The sequence below is a fragment of the Globicephala melas genome, chromosome 18 (assembly GCF_963455315.2).
Source record: "Globicephala melas chromosome 18, mGloMel1.2, whole genome shotgun sequence".
Lineage (NCBI taxonomy): Eukaryota > Metazoa > Chordata > Mammalia > Artiodactyla > Delphinidae > Globicephala > Globicephala melas.
The window spans coordinates 2254972-2278242 of record NC_083331.1 but is presented as its reverse complement, the minus strand read 5'-3'; the positions used below and the strand labels follow the sequence as shown (position 1 = coordinate 2278242).

Genomic DNA, 23271 nt, shown 5'->3' with positions numbered 1-23271 from the left:
TGACTTGCCAGTAGGTCTGGTTTTGCCAGTTTCTCTTTGCATTTTTTGAAAATATTTTCTTTATATATTTCAGAGCAATGCTGTTCAGTCCTTAAGTTTTTTGACCTTTCGATGAAGGTCCCTTTATCAATATAAAGCATTTGCCCTCCTCACACTCAGTACTTTGACCCTGTCCTCAGTTTTGTCAAATATACATTTCTCGAAGTCAGTTTTCATTTTTATACAATTACCTGGCCGGTGTTTTCTAATCTCTTTATTTTCAAATTTCCATGTCTTAAACACATCTGCATTGGGTCTGTCATGGTCCCCATCTTACTTGGGCTTTGTCCTCTCTGGTTATGGTGGAGTCCTTTATGGATCCACAGTGACTAGAGATCAGTGAAGTCTTGGGAAGGTGCATTTCCTCTTTTCAAGCTGGTAGCTTATAATTTAGGAAAACCTGTCTGTTGTCTGTTGTGTGTTCATCTCAGCCTGTACTTTCAGTGGGACTTGCTCTTATTGCACAGAGGTCTTCCAGAATGTTTTAGAACATAAATCATTTTCTAAAGCCTTTCCCTGACTCCTGCAGGAAAGTAAGTCCATAGTTTGGCCGCACCTCAAGGTCTTCTAAATTGTGTTTTCTTTCACTTATGTCTCCGTATTTTTTCCATCATTTCCATGCTATGTTTTACTAGGTATTAACTTTCAAGCATGGACAGATCTATTCCGCTGAAGTCTTCACGGCTGCATTCCATGTGCGCTTGGGGACTTGCTGGAATCTCCTCTTCCCTCTGCTGCTTGTCGACAGATCATGGGGTGCACAGCCCTGGTTTTCTCCTTCTTTACCTCCCAGGAGTCATCAGAAATTATTAGAAGAGAAATGAATAATCACAGAATTCATTATTGTTCCTCTGATAACACGTGGTACAACCCTCTGTTATAGCACCTACACTCTGTGTGTCACGGGGTTTTTGCTTCGGTGCCTTCCACTAAATTGTAGGTCCTAGGGAGCAGGACCTGTGCCGCATCACCTTTGTGCCCTGGTGTGTGGCATAGTGCCTGGCACAGAAGCATTCAGTAAACCGGATGCCTGAGGTACCTGAAAGTAGACCAATGCATTCGTAGACACTTAAGGTAGAAGGCCACCGGAGAGTGAATGTGAAGATCCGGGTGTCTTTGCTTCTACCCTTGGCCCCTGATAATCTATTCTTCATGTAACAGCCAGAATGATTCTTTTAAAACTTAAGCCCGACCCTGTCACTTCTTTGCTCAAAATACGGTTCCTGGGTGGTTCTTATCTCACTCCAGGTAAAATGTAAGTTCTTACCTTGGCCAGCTGTGCCCAGCACGAATATAAATGTATAGTAAAGAACTCATATAACTCAATAGCAAAAGACCCAAACAATCCAGTCAAAACTGGGCAGGGTGTCCAAATAGACGTTTTTCCAAAGAGGACGTACAGATGGCCAACGGGCACGTGAGAAGGTGCTCAGCATCACTAACCATAAGGAAATGCAAATCAAAACCACTATGAGATACCACCCCACACCTGTCAGAATGGCTGTTATCAGAAAGACAGATAACAAGTGTTGGTGAGGGTGTGGAGAAGAGGGAGCCTTTGTGCACGGCTGGTGGGAATGCAAATTGGTGCAGCCACTGTGGAAAATAGTGTGGAGGTTCCTCAGAAATCTAAAAATACAACTATCAGCAATCACACTTCTGGGTGTTTTTCTGAAGAAAAAGAAAATATTAACTCAGAAAGGTATGTGCACCCTCAAGTTCAAATTCAGTATTATTTACAATAACCAAGTTATGGTAACAACCTACACGTCCATTGACGGATAAATGGATAAAGAGAAGATGGCATATTTATACAATGGAATATTACTGAGCCAGAAAAAAGAAATCACAAAAAGTCATTTTTGACAACGCGGATGGACATTGAGGGCATTATGCTAAATGAAATATGTCACACAGAGAAAGATAAATATCATATGATTTCACATATTTGGAATAGGAAAAAAAAGACAGCTCACAGATACAGAGAACAGAAGAGAGCAGATTGGTTTGTGGTGGCCAGAGAAGGGGCTAGGGCTGGATGAAGTGGGTGAAGGGGTCAAACGGTGCAGACTTCCAGTTATTAAATAGTCATGGAGATGTAAAGTACAGCATCGTGGCCATAGTTAATAGTACTGTGTTGCATGTTTGAAAATTGCTAAGAGAGCAGATCTTAAAAGCTTTTAATCACAAGAAAACAAATAACTGTGCATGATGAGAGATGTTAACTAGACTTACAGCACGTACAAATATCAAATCATTATGTTGCTCACCTGAAACTAATATGTTGTTATGTGTCAGTTATACCTCAGTAAAAAATATGATTGCATCCTGCTTCAGCACGCTCTGTTCCATTATTTAAAAAAGTATTCTAGTTAAATCTTTAGTTTCCAAACACTTTCTTAATATTTCTAGACGTTTAAAAACTTTTTTATATTTTAAATATCGAATCATCTAGAATTTAATTTTGAATGATACGTAATAAGTGGTCATCATTTTTCCCCAGATAGGCAGTCATTTCTGGCAACATAATGGGATTTACAAAATGTGTTTTTTGCACATATATATTTTCTCATTTATTCTTTATGCTGAAACAGACCCTACAAATTTATTTTGTAACAATTTCGTGTGGTCATCAGGTAGTCTGTTATTATGTATTCACTGCTTTTTAAAATGACTAAAAATGATACGTGTTACTTAGTTCTAACACATCAATTAATGTTTTATTCAAAAATACATTCTAGTGTTACATAATCGGGTTTGAATTTCGGTTTTGAATTTCTACCCCTCCCTACCTATGCAACCTCTGCAAGTTACTTAACCTCTCTTTACTCAGTATATTCACTTGTAAGAAGTGTTTTACATGAATAATATTCGTTTTGAAGGGTTGCAGTGAGGTTTAAATGAGATAAGCAGATAAAGCGCTTAGCACAGAGCTCAAATCTTATTTATCAGTAGTCATGGCATTATAATCTTTTGCAGTAGTAATCAAAATATTAATTTAATTAGAATATTCCAGTGCCTGGGCTGTTTGCCACAGTCCCCATTCAGCATCAACAGTAGGCAGATGACATGGTGTAATTCTCAGCTGGACCTTGTGAAAGATCTACAGGACAACAGCCTTGTAATACGTGTTGACGCAGTGCTATAAACAGGGTCTGAAGTTTGAAATATTCAGTAGTACATGCAGCTATTATTGCTAACGCAATCGTAGCAAATGCACTTTATTGGTATGTATATATGCATATACCAGCCATCCTTTGGTCCATTTCTTTGAAATTCATTTTGTACTTTGGTGAGAGATTTGAGCTTTGAATGTACAGACATGAAGTGAAGTTTAAGAGTTCATAGACAGGATGAAATTATTGATGAGGAGGTTACTTTGCAAAAGCCACCAGTTTATACAGAATCCCATGTTAAAAGAAAGATACTAACTTTAATGGGTTAAGTTATACATGTATATCTAGATATCTGTCTATATATTCATGTACAAATATTCACATGCATGGGTAATTTTGAGGACTTAGTGATATTTTGAGAACATGGAGGTTTTCATGGTGGTAAAACCCAATCAAATAATTTCTGAAAGAGTAGTATTTCGGACATTTAAGTCTCTCCCTACGTGTTTCCTAATATTTTACAAGCCCTATTGTCTTTTTCATGACTTACCCTTGATCAATATATAATTTATTTTTCTCTTGCCGTTTCATAGAGTTAGCGTTATCTACAATGAAAGCCCTGGTTTAATTAGTCCGTGTTTAGTATGATTTTTCACTGGAAGCCAATGACCTAAAAGACTCTAGCAAGTTTTTAATTATTTTTTTGTGTTGTTTTGTTTTATTTTGTTTTTGAAGATACTCTGGTGATGATAATCCCTTACACTTTCAGTATTTTAATTACTTTTTTGGCTTCTCCCAGGCAATTAAAAGAATAGCATGATAGAAAAAAGTTTCTCTTAACCCAACTTTTTTTTTTAAATAACCTTTAGATAATTAAAATTCTAAAGTCTTTTAAGAGATATTGTAATTGATGTCTAAAAGTTTTTTAAGCAGATGACTTATTTGCATTATGATAATTCTTTGGGGGCAATATTTCTTATTATTTAAGGTCATTCATTGCAAGTTTGGAACTAAGCCTGTCCTGAACCAGTAAACTGTGTACCTAGGTTACACAAATTTTGTCCTGCATTTAAGTTTCTTTTCCACAGCTGTAGTTTATTGTAATGTCCATGACTCTCACAGAGCATGTGTCCTTTGGACCGTGCTAAGTTTTAAGTCCCTCTGAAACATGCAAGTGGAGATGCCAAATGGAAATCAGGACATAGGTCTGGAACTCAGCAGCCTAGTCTCGCTCATTCTCAAGTGGGAATTGTCTGCCGGTAGGGGAATGTGTTATTTTCTTATTGCTGCTGTTATCAATTACCACAAATGTATTGGCTCAAAGCAGTGCACATTTATCATCTTACAGTTCTGGAAGCCAGCAGTCTGAAATGTTCCCCCGAGCTGACGTCGACGTGTCAGCAGGCTGTGTTCCTTCTGGAGCCTCTAGAAGTATCCATCTCCGGGTCTGTTCCAGCTTCTAGAGGCTGCCTGCCCTCCTCAGCTCAGCGACCCCTCCATCTTCACACCTTCCAGGTAGGAGCTGCAACTCTCTCTCTCTGATCAACACCCGTGCTTCCATCATTGCGTCACGTTCTCTGATTCTGACCCCGATAATTTCAGATAATCGCCCCATCTTGAGATCCTTAACCATATCTGCAAAGTCCCTTTTGCCATGTAAAGTAATGTATAGCCTTACACGGTTGTGAACATCTTTGGGGGTCTTTATTGGGTCCAGCACAGGGAATTTGAAGCCATGAGAGAGATGAGTTCTCTTAGGGATAATGTAGACAGGATGGAGAGAAGAGGACTTGGAAGTAGGAATGCAGAATTGAAGAGATTCGAGATCTGTCTTGGCATCATAATGAACATGACATAGACACACAAAATGCATGACATGTATACACTCAGAATACAGTAGAATTTATGAGCTTAGATCACGTGGAGGGCTCTTCTGGTGCGTACTGTACTTTTCTGTTTCTCACTGGGGAATCCCTAGCCCACCAATTTTACACACAGCTAAGTAGAATTATTATTTCTACAAAGGACTCTTGTAAAGAGACTGAAGAAGATCTAGACAATTTCACTGGAAAACACCTTTTTTTCCAAATTTTCTTTTTCTTTCAGTCATAACCTGATTTTAGTATGAATTTGTATTTTTTAAAAAATCATGGGTGCAGTGGCATTCTGCTACAGTCACTTGCAAATATACCTAAATGATTGTTTAGTTTGGCTTCATGCCAGAAGGTGAATATGTGTGAGTGCCGAGTCTATGAAACAGAATTCTTTTATGATTGATATTAACATCCACAGTCCCTTATCCAGTATCCGAGCTGATCTCCCTGTGCTATGCGGCTGCTTCCCACTAGCTATCTACCTTACGTTTGGTAGTGTATATATGTCCATGCCTCTCTCTCACTTTGTCACAGCTTACCCTTCCCCCTCCCTGTGTCCTCAAGTCCATTCTCTAGTAGGTCTGTGTCTTTATTCCCGTCTTGCCCCTAGGTTCATGATCCTTTTTTTTTTTTAGATTCCATATATATGTGTTAGCATACGGTATTTTTTTTTCTCTTTCTGACTTACTTCACTCTGTATGACAGACTGTAGGTCCATCCACCTCACTACAAATAACTCAATTTCGTTTCTTTTTATGGCTGAGTAATATTCCATTGTATATATGTGCCACATCTTTTTTAACATCTTTATTGGAGTATAATTGCTTTACAATGGTGTGTTAGTTTCTGCTTTATAACAAAGTGAATCAGTTATAGCACAGGGAGATCAGCTAGGTGATTTGTGACCACCTAGAGGGGTGGGATAGGGAGGGTGGGAGGGAGACGCAAGAGGGAAGAGATATGGGACCATGTGTATATGTATAACTGATTCACTTTGTTATAAAGCAGAAAATGAAGACTATTTTAAAAAACACGCAGACAGGAAGGAGAAAAGAGGACCCAGGAAGTGAGGAGTACAGAACTGAGTTGATCTGAGATATATTTAGGCATTATGATGAACAGGGCACATACACACAACACACACACAGCACACAAACACATTCAGAATACAGAGAATTATTATTATTTTTAAAAATTTATTTAATTTTGGCTGCGTTGGGTGTTGCTGCACGTGGGCCTTCTCTAGTTGTGGTGAGCGGGGGCTGCTCTTCGTTGTGGTGCGCAGGCTTCTCATTGCGGTGGCTTCTCTTGTTGCGGAGCACGGGCTCTAGGCACACGGGCTTCAGTAGTTGTGGCTCGCGGGCTCTAGAGCGCAGGCTCAGTAGTTGTGGCGCATGGGCTTAGCTGTTCCGTGGCATGTGGGCTCTTCCTGGACCAGGGCTCGAACCCGTGTCCCCTGCATTGGCAGGCGGATTCTTAACCACCGTGCCACCAGGGAAGTCCCAGAATACAGAGAATTATTGAATTTGATCACATGGTAGAATTTTTTTGCTGTATACCTGACTTTCATATTTCTCATTGGGCAGTCCCTAGCCCACGGATTTTTATGAGCATATAATCTTATATCACATTTTGCTTACAAATAATTTTATAAAATCCTATTACTTTAGTTTCAGAGCATTTTGGATTATGGAAAAGATTATGAATGTGTATAGCACTTATACGGGTGACAGTCTCTTGTCATACTCCGATTGAAGACTTTCTGGTCTTGCAGAATATTTGTAAAGTTTCTATAGGAAAAAATATGAACACATGGATAAGTGAAAACCTGTTATTTGTTTAGGTAAAGACATTCTTGCTAAGATTAAAATGGCAAGCCTTTCTATGTAATATATACAATAGAATATATAGTATATTACATGTCATAAGTCACATAATGTATATCATAGTAGCACAAATAAATGTGAAAATATTAAAACAAAAGATATTCACAAGAAAAGGAACATAAATGGATGATAAATATTAAAAAGCCAATCCCTTATTATTGAGTGGAATGTCAAATAAATTTACTTTATCAAATGAGCTGTTACTGGTGAGGATTTGTGAAATTTGGTTGGAGCATTTTATCCATTTATATTTAAGGTAATTATCGATATGTATGTTCCTATTACCATTTTCTTAATAGTTTTGGGTTTGTTTTTATAGGTCTTTTCCTTCTCTTGTGTTTCCTGCCTAGAGAAGTTCCTTTAGCATTTGTTGTAATGCTGGTTTGGTGGTGCTGAATTCTCTTAACTTTTGCTTGTCTCTAAAGGTTTTAATTTCTCCATTGAATCTGAATGAGATCCTTGCTGGGTAGAGTAACCTTGGTTGTAGATTTTCCCTTTCATCATGTTAAATATGTCCTGCCACTGCCCTCTGGCTTGCAGAGTTTCTGCTGAAAGATCAGCTGTTAATCTTATGGGGATTCCCTTGTATGTTATTTGTTGTTTTTCCCTTGCTGCTTTTAATATGTTTTCTTTGTATTTAGTTTTTGATAGTTTGATTAATATGTGTCTTGGTTTGTTTCTCCCTGGATTTATCCTGTATGAGACTCTCTGCACTTCCTGGACTTGATTGACTATTTCATTTCCCATATTAGGGAAGTTTTCAACTATAATCTCTTCAAATATTTTCTCAGACCCTTTCTTTTCTCTCCTTCTGGGACCCCTATAATTCGAATTTTGGTGTGTTTAATGTTGTCCCAGAGGTGTCTGAGACTGTCCTCAATTCTTTTCATTCTTTTTTCTTTATTCTGCTCTGTGGTAGTTATTTCTACTATTTTATCTTCCAGGTCACTTATCCATTATTCTGCCTCAGTTATTCTGCTATTGATTCATTCTAGAGAATTTTAAATTTCATTTATTGTGTTGTTCATTTTGTTTGTTTGCTCTTCAGTTCTTCTTGGTCCTTGTTAAACGTTTCTTGCATTTTCTCTATTCTATTTCCAAGATTTTGAATCATCTTTAGTATCATTACAGTGAATTCTTTTTCAGGTAGACTGCCTATTTCCTCTTCATTTGGTCTGGTGAGTTTTTGTCTTGCTCCTTCATCTGCTGTGTATTTCTCTGTCTTCTCATTTTGCTTAACTTACTGTGTTTGGGGTCTCCTTTTCACAGGCTGTAGGTTTGTAGTTACCGTTGTTTTTTGGTGTCTGCCTCCAGTGGGTAAGTTTGGTTCAGTGGCTTGTGTAGGCTTCCTGGTCGAGGGGACTGGTGCCTGTATTCTGGTGGGTGGAGCTGGATCTTGTCTTTCTGGAGGGCAGGACTGTGTCCTGTGATGCGTTTTGGGGTATCTGTGACTTAGTATGATTTTAGGCAGCCTCTCTGCTGATGGGTGGGGTTGTGTTCCTGTCTTGCTAGTTGATTGGCATGGGGCGTCCAGCACTGGAGCTTGCTGGCCGTTGGGTGGAGCTGGGTGTTAGTGTTGAGACGGAGATCTCTGGGAGAGCTCTCGCCGATTGATATTATGTGGGGCTGGGAGGCCTCTGGTGGTCCAGTGTCCTGAACTCAGCTCTCCCATCTCAGAGCTCAGGCCTGACACCAGGCTGGAGCACCAGGACCCCGTCAGCCACATGGCCAGGTACATGGGGATTTTCTTGCCTTTTGGGAAGTCTGAGGTCTTCTGCCAGCGTTCAGTAGGTGTTCTTTCAGTTACTTTCTGTGTGATGCTAAGGTTACCAGTATCCTCTCTTCCTTGGGTCCAGGGCCCTCACCATGGGCTCTGGGTACAAGAGATGTGAGAATGATGTAATGTCTACACACCCAGCACGCTGCCCCAATGCTCAGAGCCTTCTCCTCACGTCCTGGCCCAGCTCCCTGACCTCCAGCGCAAGCTGCTCTCGCAGGAATAAAGCACTTCTTCCCCCTGGCTGTTTCCTACCCTGGGGCCTTATCCCCTGCCTCAGCCCCAGCACGAGTCAGAGGGCCCCCCACATTAAACAATTCAAGGGCTATTCACCGAGCACCTATGGGCCAGGGACTCTCCTAGGAACAGAGTTACTACAGTGAGGGGGCCGCTGCCAGCACGCACACAGCCCGTGCCAGGTCGGACTCTAACCCGTCCCAGGAGGAGGCCACCACTCCTCACCTCCTACCAGAGGCCAAGCAAGGGAGAGCCACTGGGGAGGCATACACTGGACGAGCTAGAGCTGGTCCAGAGGAGCGCAGAGTTCAGTGGTGCAGACTCTCGGAAGTACGCGCGTTTAGGGCCAGGCATGTGCATTTTAGCAATAAACTTTCCATCAGAAGACGGTACTATATTCCAGGTACACAACTGATTTTAGCATGTCTTTTGATCTGTATTTTTTTTTTAATTTCTTGCTCTGTGATCAAACAGTCTTAATGGCAAGTAAGAAATTCGGAGGAAAGAGAATTTTCTTGACCTTTGTTGTTAAGATGCTAGCCCTGGCATGTTTGGGCACAGATCTCCATCTCAGAGAGAAAGGGTGGCAGGTGGAAGGAAGTTCAGGTGACCTTCACCTGAGAGTCCTGTAAGGCTGCATTTCTTAAAGTCATTTGTCCTTTTATTTTCTAAATATTGATCAGGCATCACAAGGAAGTGTATAAATCAGGCACAAATACATTAATTTCTAAAGGACGTTATTCTTTCTTCTGACTGGAATGATTTTTCTTCTGCATTCAATATAATGATCCCATTTTTGTTTCTGAAGACCTTGAGCAATTCAAAACTTGAATAATTCAGGAGTAATTTTCATAAAGAAATCAATGTAAGGTAGGTAGTATGCTTTTTCAGAGCTTAGAAATTTCCCGAAATTGAAGTGTAAGGGCACATTGCTATGGCATTTATTTTGCATTATGTCACCAGTATTTTGTCATCATCCCTGCCTGATATACAGTGATTTTTGCCAGCACGAAAGCTGTGCTCCCATAATGCAGCTTTAAAATTTTCAGAACGTTCTCTCTAGCATTAACTGAAAAACATTTGGTCCTTCCTTGATTTGGGGGTCTGTTTTTCCACTCTCATATTGACACCACAATTTAATGAACATTTGAATTACATTATTTGTAGTATATAAAATTATTTAAAATTTTATGCGTAGTGAATGTTAAAATAAAAGCGCCATGATCCCTAAATCACTCTCAGAGATTTCTGATGCATATAAAAGGCATCACAAGACTGATAATATTGACAAGGAAAAGGAAGCATTTCTGTTTCCATCTAAGGTGGTTTATCTGCAGCATGGCTTAAAATTCTCCTTTTTTCTTTAAGAATGACATTTTTGTATGATTTAATATATTTTACACAAACGTTTGAATTTTTCTTTTTTTAAATCGGACTATTTCTAGTTGCATAATTTGTTTGCATAAAATAGAATGGCGTATACTCTGGAATGTTCCTTGGTAATTCAGTAAAGTTCTTACTGATCATATAATTAGAGGGAAATGGCATGAATACATCGGAGACCTGTTTCAGCAGCGTGTGTGGTGATGCCAGGTGAGTCATTCTTATTCCATAACGGAGGACACCTCTTCGTGTGCTAGAAATTTATGGCCCCATGCGTTCGTGTGTATCTTCTTTGAACAGTTATGAGTAAGCACTGGCATTTCTCATTTTTTGGATGTTCTTTTCTATGCTGCAGGGTGATAACCCTCTTTTAGTTATCTAATCTTCCCCTATAGGTAAAATAGGGAAGGATGGACTGTTACTGCCTACCTTATAGCCTTGTGCCAGGGCTTCCCCCCGATGTAGGATTTGTAGATCACCCCAGCAGTTCGGAAACCCATTTTTGGCCAACACAGCCTTGAGGTGAGAACAAAGACTTTGACGTTTAACAGCCTAGGTTTCAGGCTTAGCTAGGACTTAGCCAAGTTGATTTTTCTGTCTCATTTTCCTCTGTGACATTGAGTTAATCCAGTTTAAATCATGAGATTGTTAGGAGGATTGGACGAGGTAAGAAAATGTGTAAAATGTCCAGTCCTCTGACCAGTTCGTAAGAGGCAGTTAACAAGTAGTGTAGCTGTAACTATGCTAGCGTGCTCATAGGATGGCTTTTCTCATCTGCTCTGGGTGGGTTTTCCTAGTTGAACGCTCAAAGAACAGCTTCATTTTCCTTGCTTGTAGCTCATGGTAGGTACCTCCCTGTTTCTCACCCTGACCTGAACTCTCAAACATTCTCTTGTTATTCAGAGGAGATAAGGTCTCATTTTTTGTAGATCTAAACAAATGCATTTCGTTCTATCCTTCCCGGTTTACAGCAGGACATGCCCGCTAGAAACACTTGCGGTTGAACTGTCCACGGAGTGTGGCATTCCGCATCGCGCTCGAGGGCAGGGACAGCCCGTCCGCATTCCCCGCCCCGGGACCTCAGCCATCCTCACTGTTGTGAGTGCCTCCGGCTCCCCCAGAACTGGCTCTGTCCATTCTCTCCAACTCAGAATAATGGCAGATTGATAAAGTGCAGGGAAAGAAGTAGGGAAGCGCAGCAACAATTTTTCTTCTTGAACACTTTTTCCCAAGGGAGAGTGAAGACCGTCGCTGTCTCTTGAAGGATGTGACGTGGCATAAGCCTTTGGTCTGGAACGGCACCTAGTTTGGAATCCAAGTCCATCCCACAGTGGCTGGAGCTTCAGCGGTACAGTCAGCCTCACTAAATCTGTCGTCATGTTTATAAAGGAAGAGAGAGTGTTATCATTTGTATTTCCCTGACTTTTTATGAAAAATAAGTGACATATCTGTGCCATAGTTATTTCTCCGTTGTTTCCCTTTTCCTGACTACATGTTTTACAAGTAAAAAAAAAAACAACTAGAATGTATGTTCACTCACATGGTGCTTTGAGGGGCGCGGGAGTTGTTTCCCCATCTTGTAACTAGTGTTGATTGAGCCGTGTGCTGGCTTTCCTCCACGTTTGGCTCAGCCCCAAGGCACAAGCTCCTAGCAGCAGTATTTACCCAATGCTGTCCTTCCCAGACTTGACGTTTTATGACCTGTCATCTCACAGCCTTCAGGGTGCCGTGGGCATCCTAACACTCATGGCAGGATTCAAGTATATGACTTATGACAGGAATTTCATATAATAGGGGAAAAGCTGTAAGTCAAAAGGTTTCATCCTGACTGTGTTAGTGTGAGTTCTTGATGCGTTTTCTTGTGAGCCTACAAAGACATATGTAACCATGGGGTGAAAGTCAAGGGGTTTCTTGGATTGAAAATTGAAACAAAATGATGATTTTGTTTTAAAAGTGCTATTTCCAGTCGTTTTATCAAATACAGGAAGAAGTCAATTCTTTCCTATCTCCAGCAGCTGTATAGCGGTTCAGAGTACTCTATGAAAACATGTAATGTTAGGGCATTTAAAATCCATTCTGTCCTGCAGAAGGTCTTGTGCAGTAGATTTCTTGCCCGTTTTAAATGAGAAAGCTGTGATCTTCTGCATTCAGCCACCTCCTCTGCGTAAGGATTTTTAAAACCTTGTACCTCGTCGTGAATTGCTAATAGTAAAATTTGCTTCCTGCTGTTTCTAACCAGTAGCCTCCACCTACTCTCGCTATTAATTTGAATAATTCACAACTTCCTGACCTATGCCCATTTGAGAGAAACCATCAAAATAGGAAAGATACAATTTTGTATGCATTTTCCCTATTTCGATGTGCATTCTTTTATGCAGCCTTTCATTTAATATAATTTCGAAAGTGGAAAAATTTCAAGAATAGTGACCTATTTATCATTCTTTCTCTAGAGACAGGTATAGTACATAGAGAGATAATACAATATAGAGATAACATTTACTTTTCCTGAACCCCTTCAGAGTAAGTTGAACGTATTGTGCCCCTTTGGCACTAAGTTCTTTAGTGTATATTGCCTAAGGACAAGGACAAATACTATGTAACCAAATTACAATGATAAAAATCAGGACGTTTAATTGGCAGTCCAAGTCCAAATTTCATCAGTTGTCCAGTGCCCTTTATGACTATTTTATTCCTGTTCTAGGATCCTATCCAGGGTTTAGACACTGCATTGAGGTACCATATCATTTTAATCTCCTTTACCTGGGATTAATTAGTTAATTAGTTAATTTTTCGTCTTTCTTGACCTTGACTCTTTTGAAGAATGAGTCTTTTTTGATTATTTTCGTAAGAACACCGCAGAAATGATGCTGTGTTCTCCTTATTATATCGTATGGAGAAACACGTAATGTCAGTTTGTACCAGCGTAGCTGATGTTAACTTTGATAACTGGATTAAGGTATTGTCAGCCAGGTGTCTCTACTGTAAAGTTACTGTTTTTCCCTTTTAAATAATATGTAATTTATGGGGCGATACTTTGAGACTACATGCATACGCTGTTCCCCATCAAACTTATCCACTCTAGTTAACGTGCATTAATGATTTTTATGCCTCCATCGTTATGCCTGTGTTTATTTGTTGGCATCCTATTTTAAGAAATATTCCTTTTCTCTCCTATTTGTTTATTTAGTAATTTATTTGTATAGGTTTGGGCCAATAATTTTTTATTTTATTCTGAAAATTTTAATCCATTACAATTATTATTTATCGTGATGATCGAATTCTTCTACATTTGACCAGTGGGAGCCCCTCAAGCTGGCTCCCGTGTCTTTTTTTTTTTTTTTTTTTTTTTTTTTGCGGTACACGGGCCTCTCACTGCTGTGGCCTCTCTCGTTGTGGAGCACAGGCTCCGGATGCGCAGGCTCAGTAGTTGTGGCTCACGGACCCAGCCGCTCCGCGGCATGTGGGATCCTCCCAGACCAGGGCTCGAACCCGTGTCCCCTGCATTAGCAGGCAGATTCTCAACCACTGCGCCACCAGGGAAGCCCCTGATAACTAATAATTTTGAATATCTTTTCATGTGCTTTTTGGCTATTTGTACATCTTCTGTTTTGAAGTGTTTATTAAGCCTTTTGCTCATTTTTAATTGGATTGCTTATCTTCTTTTTTACTGAGTTGTAGGTATCTTTTATATATTTGGCATAAAAGTCTATTGTTAGATACATGTTTTGCATATATTTTCTCTGTGATTTGCCTATTCATTTTCTTCAGAGTGTCCTTTGGCTGGCAGAAGTTTTACACTTTAATATATTCCAGTTTATCAATCTTACCTCTTTATTGTTAGTGATTTCTGTGTTGTGTTTAAGAACTATCGATTGGCCACAAAGAAATCCTCCCATGTTTGTTTTCTGTAAAGATGTTATAGTTATAGCTTTTATGTTCTGGTCTGTGATCCATCTCAAATTGATTTTTGTATACATGGTGAGGTGGAGGTTGAATTTTATTTTATTTTTCCCTCGTTGATATCCATTTTTTCAATGCCATTTATTAAAAAGATTTTCTTTTCCTCGTTAAGTTGCTTAAGTGCCTTTGTTGAAAATCAGTTGACCTCATAAATGTGCCTCTATTTCTGCACTGTATGTTCTGCACCATTGAACTAGGTGTTGATCCTAAATGCAATGTCAAACTGATGAGAGTAGCTTTATAGTGGGTCTTGAAATCAGGTAATGTAAGTTCTTTGTTCTTTATCGAGATTGCTTTGGCTGTTCTGCATTATTTGCATTTCCATATAAATTTTGAAATCATCTTATCAAATTCTAAAGAAAGCAGGCAGGGCTTCTGACTGGAACTGTGTTAATACATAGGTTAAACAGGACATCCCTAGCATCCTAATAACTTTTGAGTCTTCCAGGCTATGAACATGACTTATGTCTTTATTTACTTCGCTCTTTAGGTTTCTTTTTCACCGCAGTGCTTTGCAGTTTTCAGTGTAGAAGTCTTGCATATCTTTGTTAAATTTATTTCTAATAACTTTACACTTTCTATATTATTGTAAAATAATTTATTTTTATTTCATTTTCTAATTTTTGCTGCTAATACCTAGAAATACAATTGCTATGTTGCAGATTGCAGAATAAATTCACTAATCAGTTCTAACAGTTTCTTTACAGATTCCTTAGTATTTTTTGCCAAGGACATAATCATGTTGTCCATTAATATAGGCAGTTTTACTTCCTATTTTCCCAACATTATTTCCTTCATTTCCTTTTCTTGCCTTGTGCACTGGCTAGAACCTCCTGTGCGATGTTGAACAGAAGTGATGAGAGCAGATATCCGTGCCTTGTTCTCAACTTTAGGGGGAACCATTCGATATTACACCATGAAGTATAATCTTAGCCGTGGGTTTTTCCTAGGTGTGTTTTACCAGATGGAAGAAAATTCATTCTACGCCTAGTTTACTGAAGGGTTTGTATCATGAATGAGTATTGAATTTTAAATTGACTTTTCTACCTCTACTGAAATGATCACATGACGTTTCTTTCTCCTTTTTACATATGCATACGTAAAAGTTTTATTAATATGGTAAATCACATTGGTTGGTGTTAAATTATTAAACCAACCTTACATGTCTTGGATTACTCCATCTAGTCATAGGTATCATGCTTTTTATATCACTGGATTAAATTTTATCAGATATAATGCAGGTATTTTCTCCCAGTTTGTGGCTTGTCTCCCGATTCTCTGTATGGTGTCTTTTACCGAGCAGACATGTTAATTGTAACGAAGTCCAGCTTTTCAGTGATTTCTCTCGTGGACCATGCCATTGGTGTTGTATCTAAAAAAGACACAGTTGTATCCAAAGTCATCTAGATTTTTTTTTGTTGTTATCTTCTAGGAGTTTTACAGTTTTGTGTTTTACATTTGGTCTATAATCCCTTTGGAGTTAATTTTTGTGAAAGGTAGAAGGTCTGTCTCTAGGTTCATTTTTTGGAATGTGGATGTCGTTTCATCACCGTTTGTTGAAAAGACAGTCCTTTCTCCATGGAACTGCCTTTGATCCTTTGTCAACGATCAGCGGGCAGCACTGTGAGGGTCTGTTCAGGGCTCTCTGTTTCGCTCTATTGATCTATTTTTCTGTTTTCGCCAACACCACTCTGTCTTGATTACTGTAGCTCTATAGTAAGTCTTGAAGTTGGATTGTGTCCGTTCTTCGACTTCGTTCTGCTCCATCAATACTGTGTTGATTTTTCTGGGTCTCTTGCTCGTCATACAAACTTCAGAATCAGTTTGTCAGTATTCACAGAATAACTTGCTGAGATTTTGACTAGGATTGAAGTGAATCCACAGAATTTGATATATAGACCTACTGACAGAGAGATGCTGGGAATAACTCTTTGTTAGAACTCGTCACCGTGCGCTAAGACTTTTTCTGATTGGTGACCTGTAGGTTCCTGATCGGCCTTTGGGGCACCCCCGTTCAAATCCTCGGTGTCTGCAGTTTTAGCCAAAGTGCCACAGATAACAAGGTTATCCTCGTTACCATAAGATATGACGTGATACTCAGACTAAATGTATTATTGGAAAAATCAAATACAATGATCAGGGTGATGAAAATACATGACAACCTATTGCATCCTTTACATTTGAATGTTTTCCTAGCATTCTCTAAACACCCTCAGATGAACAGGCTTGGGTACTGTCTCATCCTCCCGGTGAGGAAGGTGATAGGCAAAAAAGCTCAGATATTGTCTAAGATTATACACTTAGCAAACAATTCAGTTGAGGCTAGTCCTCAAGACTTCTGAACCTTAAGTCAGTTCTTCTCCAAGTACGTTTGATCTGGATGGAGGTGAGGGTGAAAGAGGGTATTGACAGGCTGACCTCAAGTCTTCAGTGGTTCTGCTGGTCACTACAGACACTGCCTGAACTGGGCGGGAGCATTCCCAGCTCGTTAAAGCAAGTTTCTTTGGTGCTTTCAGGATGTTTCCCAATTAAGTTTGCAGAAACAATAAACTAGAACAGCATGTTAAAATAGATTTCCCCTAATAAAATTTATCAGGATTCTCAATCTTAATACAGTCAATTTTATATCACTTAGAATTTATTGATAGGGAGATAGGAAGAATGTGCCTAAATCCAAGTGGGTCCTCACGCTCAGCCAGGGACCTGTATCTCTGAACAGTGAGCTGTGGAGCTGCCACCTGTGAGGGGCCATATAGCCGTCCCGACCTCTGAGCAGATCTCATTGTGGAGAATGTCACTGCGAAGCTCTGTCCTTGAGTATGCCTCATGGAAGAATGATGTGGTATCCATCAAGGAAACATCCCTCCTGATGCACTTCATGGAATCTGACCTGAAGTTTATTTTGTGATGAATGAAGTCTCGTTGAGGTAGAGTCCTGAGTTATGATTCCATGCTATTAGTTCAGGTACAATGGCGTGAAAACCAAAATAAAACGAAACCTATCTTTCTGAGGCTGCCTCCCAAGACGTCTATATAAGAGAGTCCAGGTAGTCTGGAGGTTCAGGGCATGGAGAGACGGGCAGGATGTTCTGATGCTGAATCTCTGTAGAAAAGGACATTTCTATTCCCACATGTTAATTAACGTAGTATAGCCACCGGTTAACAATCTGAGTTTACCGTAGTGATAATTTCAGACAAGATATGTAAATACATATATCATATATAATATCTTGTTAATGGTTTTGTATAGACTATATATGATCGTTGTTTATATATAATATCCTATTAATCTTATACGTGTGTGTGTGTGTGTGTGTGTGTGTGTGTGTGTGTATTCTTGTTAATTGTTCTCAGTCTCCTCCTGCTAGAATATAAGCTTCCCAAGGGCATGGATTTTCATTCTGTTTGGTGTCTGTGCAGTGGAAGGGTGTTTATGGCCTTTGAATAGCTAGTGTTTTTGCTTGGTCAAGATAGTTTAAGGTGTTGTAGTGAAGATAGAATCGCCATTGATATCAGAGAAATCAGCTGCTGATTTCAAGCTGTTAGGTCTTGAGATAATCACTTAATCTCTCCAAGACCAAGTTCCTCTTTGATAAAATGAGAACAACAATATATGTTTCTCTGGAAACAAGACCATTCTCTGGTTGTGACCATTACAAGAGAAAATGGATCTAATATTTTCTGCTATGTAACTGGTTTTAAGTAAATGTTGGTTTTTTTTTCATTAAACCTTGCTATTTCTTGCTGCAATTTTGTAACCAGCACATAGGGTTAAACAAGCCCCAGATAGGATTAAACACGACTAAAGAGACAGCTGCTGTGCACAGAACAAAGACAATAAACCATGACCTCTCCCTTTCATTTTATTTTTATTCAGTTTATAAAATGGTGAAAGAAGCAGAGACAGGTGTGAGACCCTTGTGTCACTGAGGTTAAGACTCTGGCCTGATCAAGCAGGACAATTTAAATCTTATAGGAAGCAAATAAGATAAAAATTTCCTACTTGGAAATATGTGTTCAGTGCAGTCTCTAAATGATAACAGTATGAATTCATGTGTGTATACTTCGAAAAATAGTGTTTTGAAAGGTGCAGAGAAATTACAAAGTTATATACGACAATAGGCCCAGCAGGTGTTGGGGGAGGAGGCTTCTAACAAAACATGACCAAGCTAAGTGAGGAAAGTGTCAGCTTACCTTGTAGCTACAGAGCTATCAAGAGGATACATTGAGGGGCTTCCCTGGTGGCGCAGTCATTAAGAATCCACCTGCTGATGCAGGGGACATGGGTTCGAGCCCTGGTCTGGGAAGATCCCACATGCCATGGAGCGGCTAGGCCTGTGCGCCACAACTACTGAACCTGCACTCTACGGCCCGCGAGCCACAACTACTGAGCCCACGTGTCACAACTACTGAAGCCTGTGTGCCTAGAGCCTGTGCTCCACAGCAAGAGAAACCACCTCAATGAGAAGCCACCGCAATGAGAAGCCCGCGCACCGCAACAAAGAGTAACCCCCGCTTGCCGCAACTAGAGAAAGCCCGCACACAGCAATGAAGACCCAATGCAGCCAAAAATAAATAAATATATATTAAAAAAAGTATATATTGATAGTTTATGTGTGGGTCTTCAAGTCCTTTGACTGTGTGCAGCACTGAATCAGACTCAAGTTCACACCAGAAGGTGTATTATGATGCATTGACAGGGGATTCAAATGTCCAAGTGTTTAAATATATTATGAGTCCCTGTGTTGCTTCAGTTATGGCTACGTAGAGGATTAGCTTGCTTTAGAAAACATTAATCAAATAGTTGTGTATTATAAGCACTTGAAATTCGTGTATTATAAGCACTTGAAATTCGTGTCAGAATCATTATTTGGATCTAGTTTTCCTTGATAGCACCTATCAAAGTGGGATTTTAAAGCTTTTAAAATTATTTCTTAATTTCTGTTGCTTCTTCTATAGTTTAAGATCCATGGTGGTAAATATCATTCCTATTTATTCGTTTTCTGGATCTATTACTTGCCTTCAGTAGATGTTTAATAATTGTTTATTGAATAAATGAACGCGTTTTCTTCAGAGTGGGGCATATGCTTTATTTGTCTCAATATTCTCAATATTTGGCTTCGTGCTTCCACATAATTGATTGTTCAGTCTGTCTAATAATCTCTTACCTATTTAAGTCTATCTATCATCTATAGCTATTGTCTATCATCCATCTATTATCTATTTAATATCTATCTATCTATCATCTCTATCAGTCATCTGTCATCCTCTCTACCTTTTTTACCTGGTGTTAGAACAACACCAACACTCCCTTTACCAGCTTTGCTGAGCCTGCCCTGTATCGTTCTACAGGGGGCAGATCCTTTAAGCATCAGATACTCAAAGAATAACCCAAACTATGATGATCTGAGGTCACTTGCTTTCCTTTAGAAGTTGACTCACAAAGGCAGTGAAGACTAGAAAAGTTTAGATGATGTAGATTTTCTTCTTCTCAGACTTTATGTTAAATGTGTAATTTGGTTGGAAAATGTTTTATAAGTGTGATTTTCTCAGGGTCCAGAAATGTGTGAACTGCATTATCGACCTCACCAATAGCCTGAACATAGACCATTGTTTCCAAAAGATGTTCTCCAGTTAGGTACCAGTGTGGTTTTATAAAAGGATTCTGCATAAACCAGAAAGATCAGGGGCCTCAAAAACTCAAATACATTGTGATTGCCTGTTATAAGGTAACAGTACTGAAAGGATGGGTAAAACACAACGACGGCTACATAAAAACAGTGAAACATTAAGCTTCTCTATTGATAGGGTATTCTTCTTCATGGACTGAATTGTTTCTCCCCCCAAATGTGCTGAAGCCCTAACCCCCAGTGTGACTGTATTTGGGGACAGGACCATGTGGAGGTAGCCAAGGTTAAGTGCCGTCCTGGGAGTGGGGCCTGACTTTGATGAGCCGTGTTCTCGTAAGAAGGGGCACCAGTGGGCTCACGCCGCAGCCGCTCCCCGCCCCGCTCCCTCGCACTTGCACAAAGAAGAGGCCGTGGGAGGACACAGTGGGAGGGCAGCTGTCTGAAGCCAAAGAGGGAGTTCTCACCACACACCAACCTGGCTGTCACCTAGACCTCGGACTTCAGCCTGCAGAATTTCCACTGTTTAAGCACCCGGTCTTGGTGTTTGTTACGGCAGCCTGAGAAGACTCAGGCATCTTCCATATACCAAGGCTTGAAATATGGGATTCATCCTTCTTTGTCCTCCATCCTCACCTATTCTGATTAGAATCATTTAAACATTTTATTCCCTTACAGTTTGTCTGTCTAAGAACTGAGTCCACCATCCCCTGGCCAGGATCCTAATTTAGAATCTCTAACACAGAAGATTATAATCGTTCCTCTGTCCCTGTGCCTCCAATACTGCCCTTCTCTCCATTTATTTATTCTCCACATGAGTATATTGCCAGAGGGCTCTTTCTGAAGTATAACATTGGTCATATTGTTCTCTTGCTTAAAATCCCTAAATAGATACCTTTAACAGGAGAACAAAACCCTGTTTCCTCGCGTGGCAGTAAAGGCCCATCCTGTACGAATCGTTGCCTGTTTCTAGTCCCATCTCTTCCCCTGTTCCTGATGTCTCAGACTCAGTATTTCAATCCTAATGAAATTCTCAAAGTTCCTCAAACACCTCTCTCTGTTTCAGAACTTTATGGCTTTTATTGGTTCAGGTGCTTTTGCTGTGAGCGTCTTTGAGTAAGCATTTTTGCTGTGAACATTTTTGTCCCATAACTGACTGGCTGTAAGGCAATTTTGCCGTAAAAGATAAAATTACAAAAGATAAAGGAGGAACGTTAAAAAGGACATAAATGTGAAGCGTGGAAAAATGAATAACAAAATTAAAAAGTTTTTTGTGAAATAGAAATATTTGCATGCATTTAAAATGTGTGTAGATTCATAGCAATACTGTGCCAATAACTGATTTTATTTTGTGCGTTGTATGTAAGCGCTTGTCCTCCAGGTCTTTCATTCATAGCATTTTGTTCGTTTTCGTCTTGCTCGTTGATTCGTCTTCTCGTTCAGCATCAGACTTTTTCTGTTGTTGCTAAAGTTTCTTCCCTCGTTAGGAGAGGTGTCCGTTACCAAGCCCCGGGACGTACATTTGCACCTGAGCTCTCTGTGGTGCTGTGAAAGCCTCCTGACGGTTCTTGGCACGTGGTCCCCGGCCCATCCGTAGACGTTCCGAGGTTCTGTGGGAAAAGTGGGCTCAACTCCGGGTCCTTGAGGCCCTCGGCCTCTTTCTTCTCCAGTGTGGTGTGTCTCAAAATAAGAAACCAGCCCTTGGGGCAAATCATTGTGATCTGTCAGCCGGATAAAACCATCAATAAGGTCGATGACTAGAAGAGATGCTAACACATTTCAACCAGGCGAAACCAAACCATCAAACCAAAAACTGTCAACCAGTTATGTTACTCTTCATGGCAAACTCGCCTTTTGGCCGATCAGATATGCAGCGAAAACACTTGCCAAAAAGATGCTCATAGTGACAGTAGCAGGCACAGTTTGTACCATGCTGTCTGACTATCACTTACCTGGAATTTCCTTGTCCTCTTTGTCTTCACTGAAATTATTTGCTTATATCTAAAAATTCAGCTTAATTGTATTATCCTTTATGAAACACCTTTCCTTGACAACTCTGTCCCCATGCTGGTAAAATTGTCCACACCTTGCCTGTGTGTCCTCTGCAGCAACGGGAATATAATGTCATCGTGGCACCTTTCTCTTTTCTTATGTGTTTATCTCCTTTGTTATGTTCTTATTTATTTGTGTGATGAAATAGAAATGATTAATGAGCTAGTTCTGAGACTTTTCTTTTCTCCCAGGACACAACAGAGAATTTTGACTCCGACATGCCAATTCTTCTTGAAAATTCTTGAGGCTAAAAATGAGGGAAGCGATGTAGGTTCCATAACAAGATTCTGAGAGACAGTGGAGGGAGAAGCCGGATGAAAGAGGGCAGTTACCAAGAAGCAGGCTGAGGGCGGGGCTGCTGCTCTGCCCTTTTGTTTTGCCCTTGCTCTGCAGTCTGTCCTTGGAGTCTTCCATTAACCAAAATCAACCTTGAATGAGAGAGCTGGGAGCCTACAGGAGACCATCCACAGAAGGCAGCTTTCCCAGGCAAAGAGCAGGAAGGAGCAGGGTCGAGAAGGGTTGTAATGAGGCCAACAGAGTATCCAGCACCAGAGAGCACCTCTTGTGAGCGCTTTCTAGGAAGAGCCTGCCCCAGCTTCCTTCTGGGTCCCCTTGATCTTATTTGAGTCTTTACTTTTTCCTCACTCAATGTTTATGGCCAAATCCTGAGCTTGGGGTGGGATCAGCTGCCCTGGAAATGCATAGACTGTACTTGTGGACAGGTTCCTGCCTGGATAATAAATCAGGGTACGTTTAGAAAGAGGAGCTGGATGGATGTCGGGCCGTCAGGAGCACCAGGTGTCCCCATGGAACCAAATGCATGAAAATAAATGATTTTAATGGATAGGAACATTGACTCTTTAAAAAAAATTTTTTAAATTTCTTATTGAAGTATAGTTAATTTACAGTGTTGTGTTAGTTTCACGTGTACAGCAAAGTGATTCAGTTATACAAATACATATATATTTTTTTCAGATTCTTTTCCATTATAGGTTATTACAAGATATTGAGTATAGGTCCCTGTGCTGTACAGTAGGTCCTTGTTGGTTATCTGTTTTGTATGTATGTGTGTGTGTGTTAATCCCAAACTCCTAACTTATCCCTCCCCTCCCCCACTGCTATCCTCTTTGGTAACCATGTTTGTAGAAGCACTGATTCTTAACCTAGTTTTAGTAACTAGAACACGATGCTATATAGATCTGTAGGATTTAAGAGCATGTCCATGAGGCATGAAAACAGAACTAAGATTGTTTGGTGTCTCCGATATATCTTTAGCATTATGTGCATTACATAAATTAACATTCATATAGGCCCAGGGAA

The 23271-nt window shown here is 40.0% G+C and overlaps 1 protein-coding gene across 16 annotated transcripts in view; it reads left to right on the top strand.

Moving 5' to 3' along the window:
• Nucleotides 1–23271, top strand: part of LOC115866801 (uncharacterized) — a 290768-nt gene that overhangs the window by 42606 nt on the left and 224891 nt on the right. For all 16 annotated transcript variants that reach the window (XR_009559844.1, XR_009559843.1, XR_011376902.1 and 13 more), the window contains one exon: nt 4504–4670. Coding sequence is in view for 11 of the 16 variants with exons in the window: in XM_060288175.1 (XP_060144158.1) it covers nt 4504–4670 (167 nt within the window). In the remaining 5 variants the exon portion in view is untranslated. The remainder of the gene's footprint in view (nt 1–4503; nt 4671–23271) is intronic.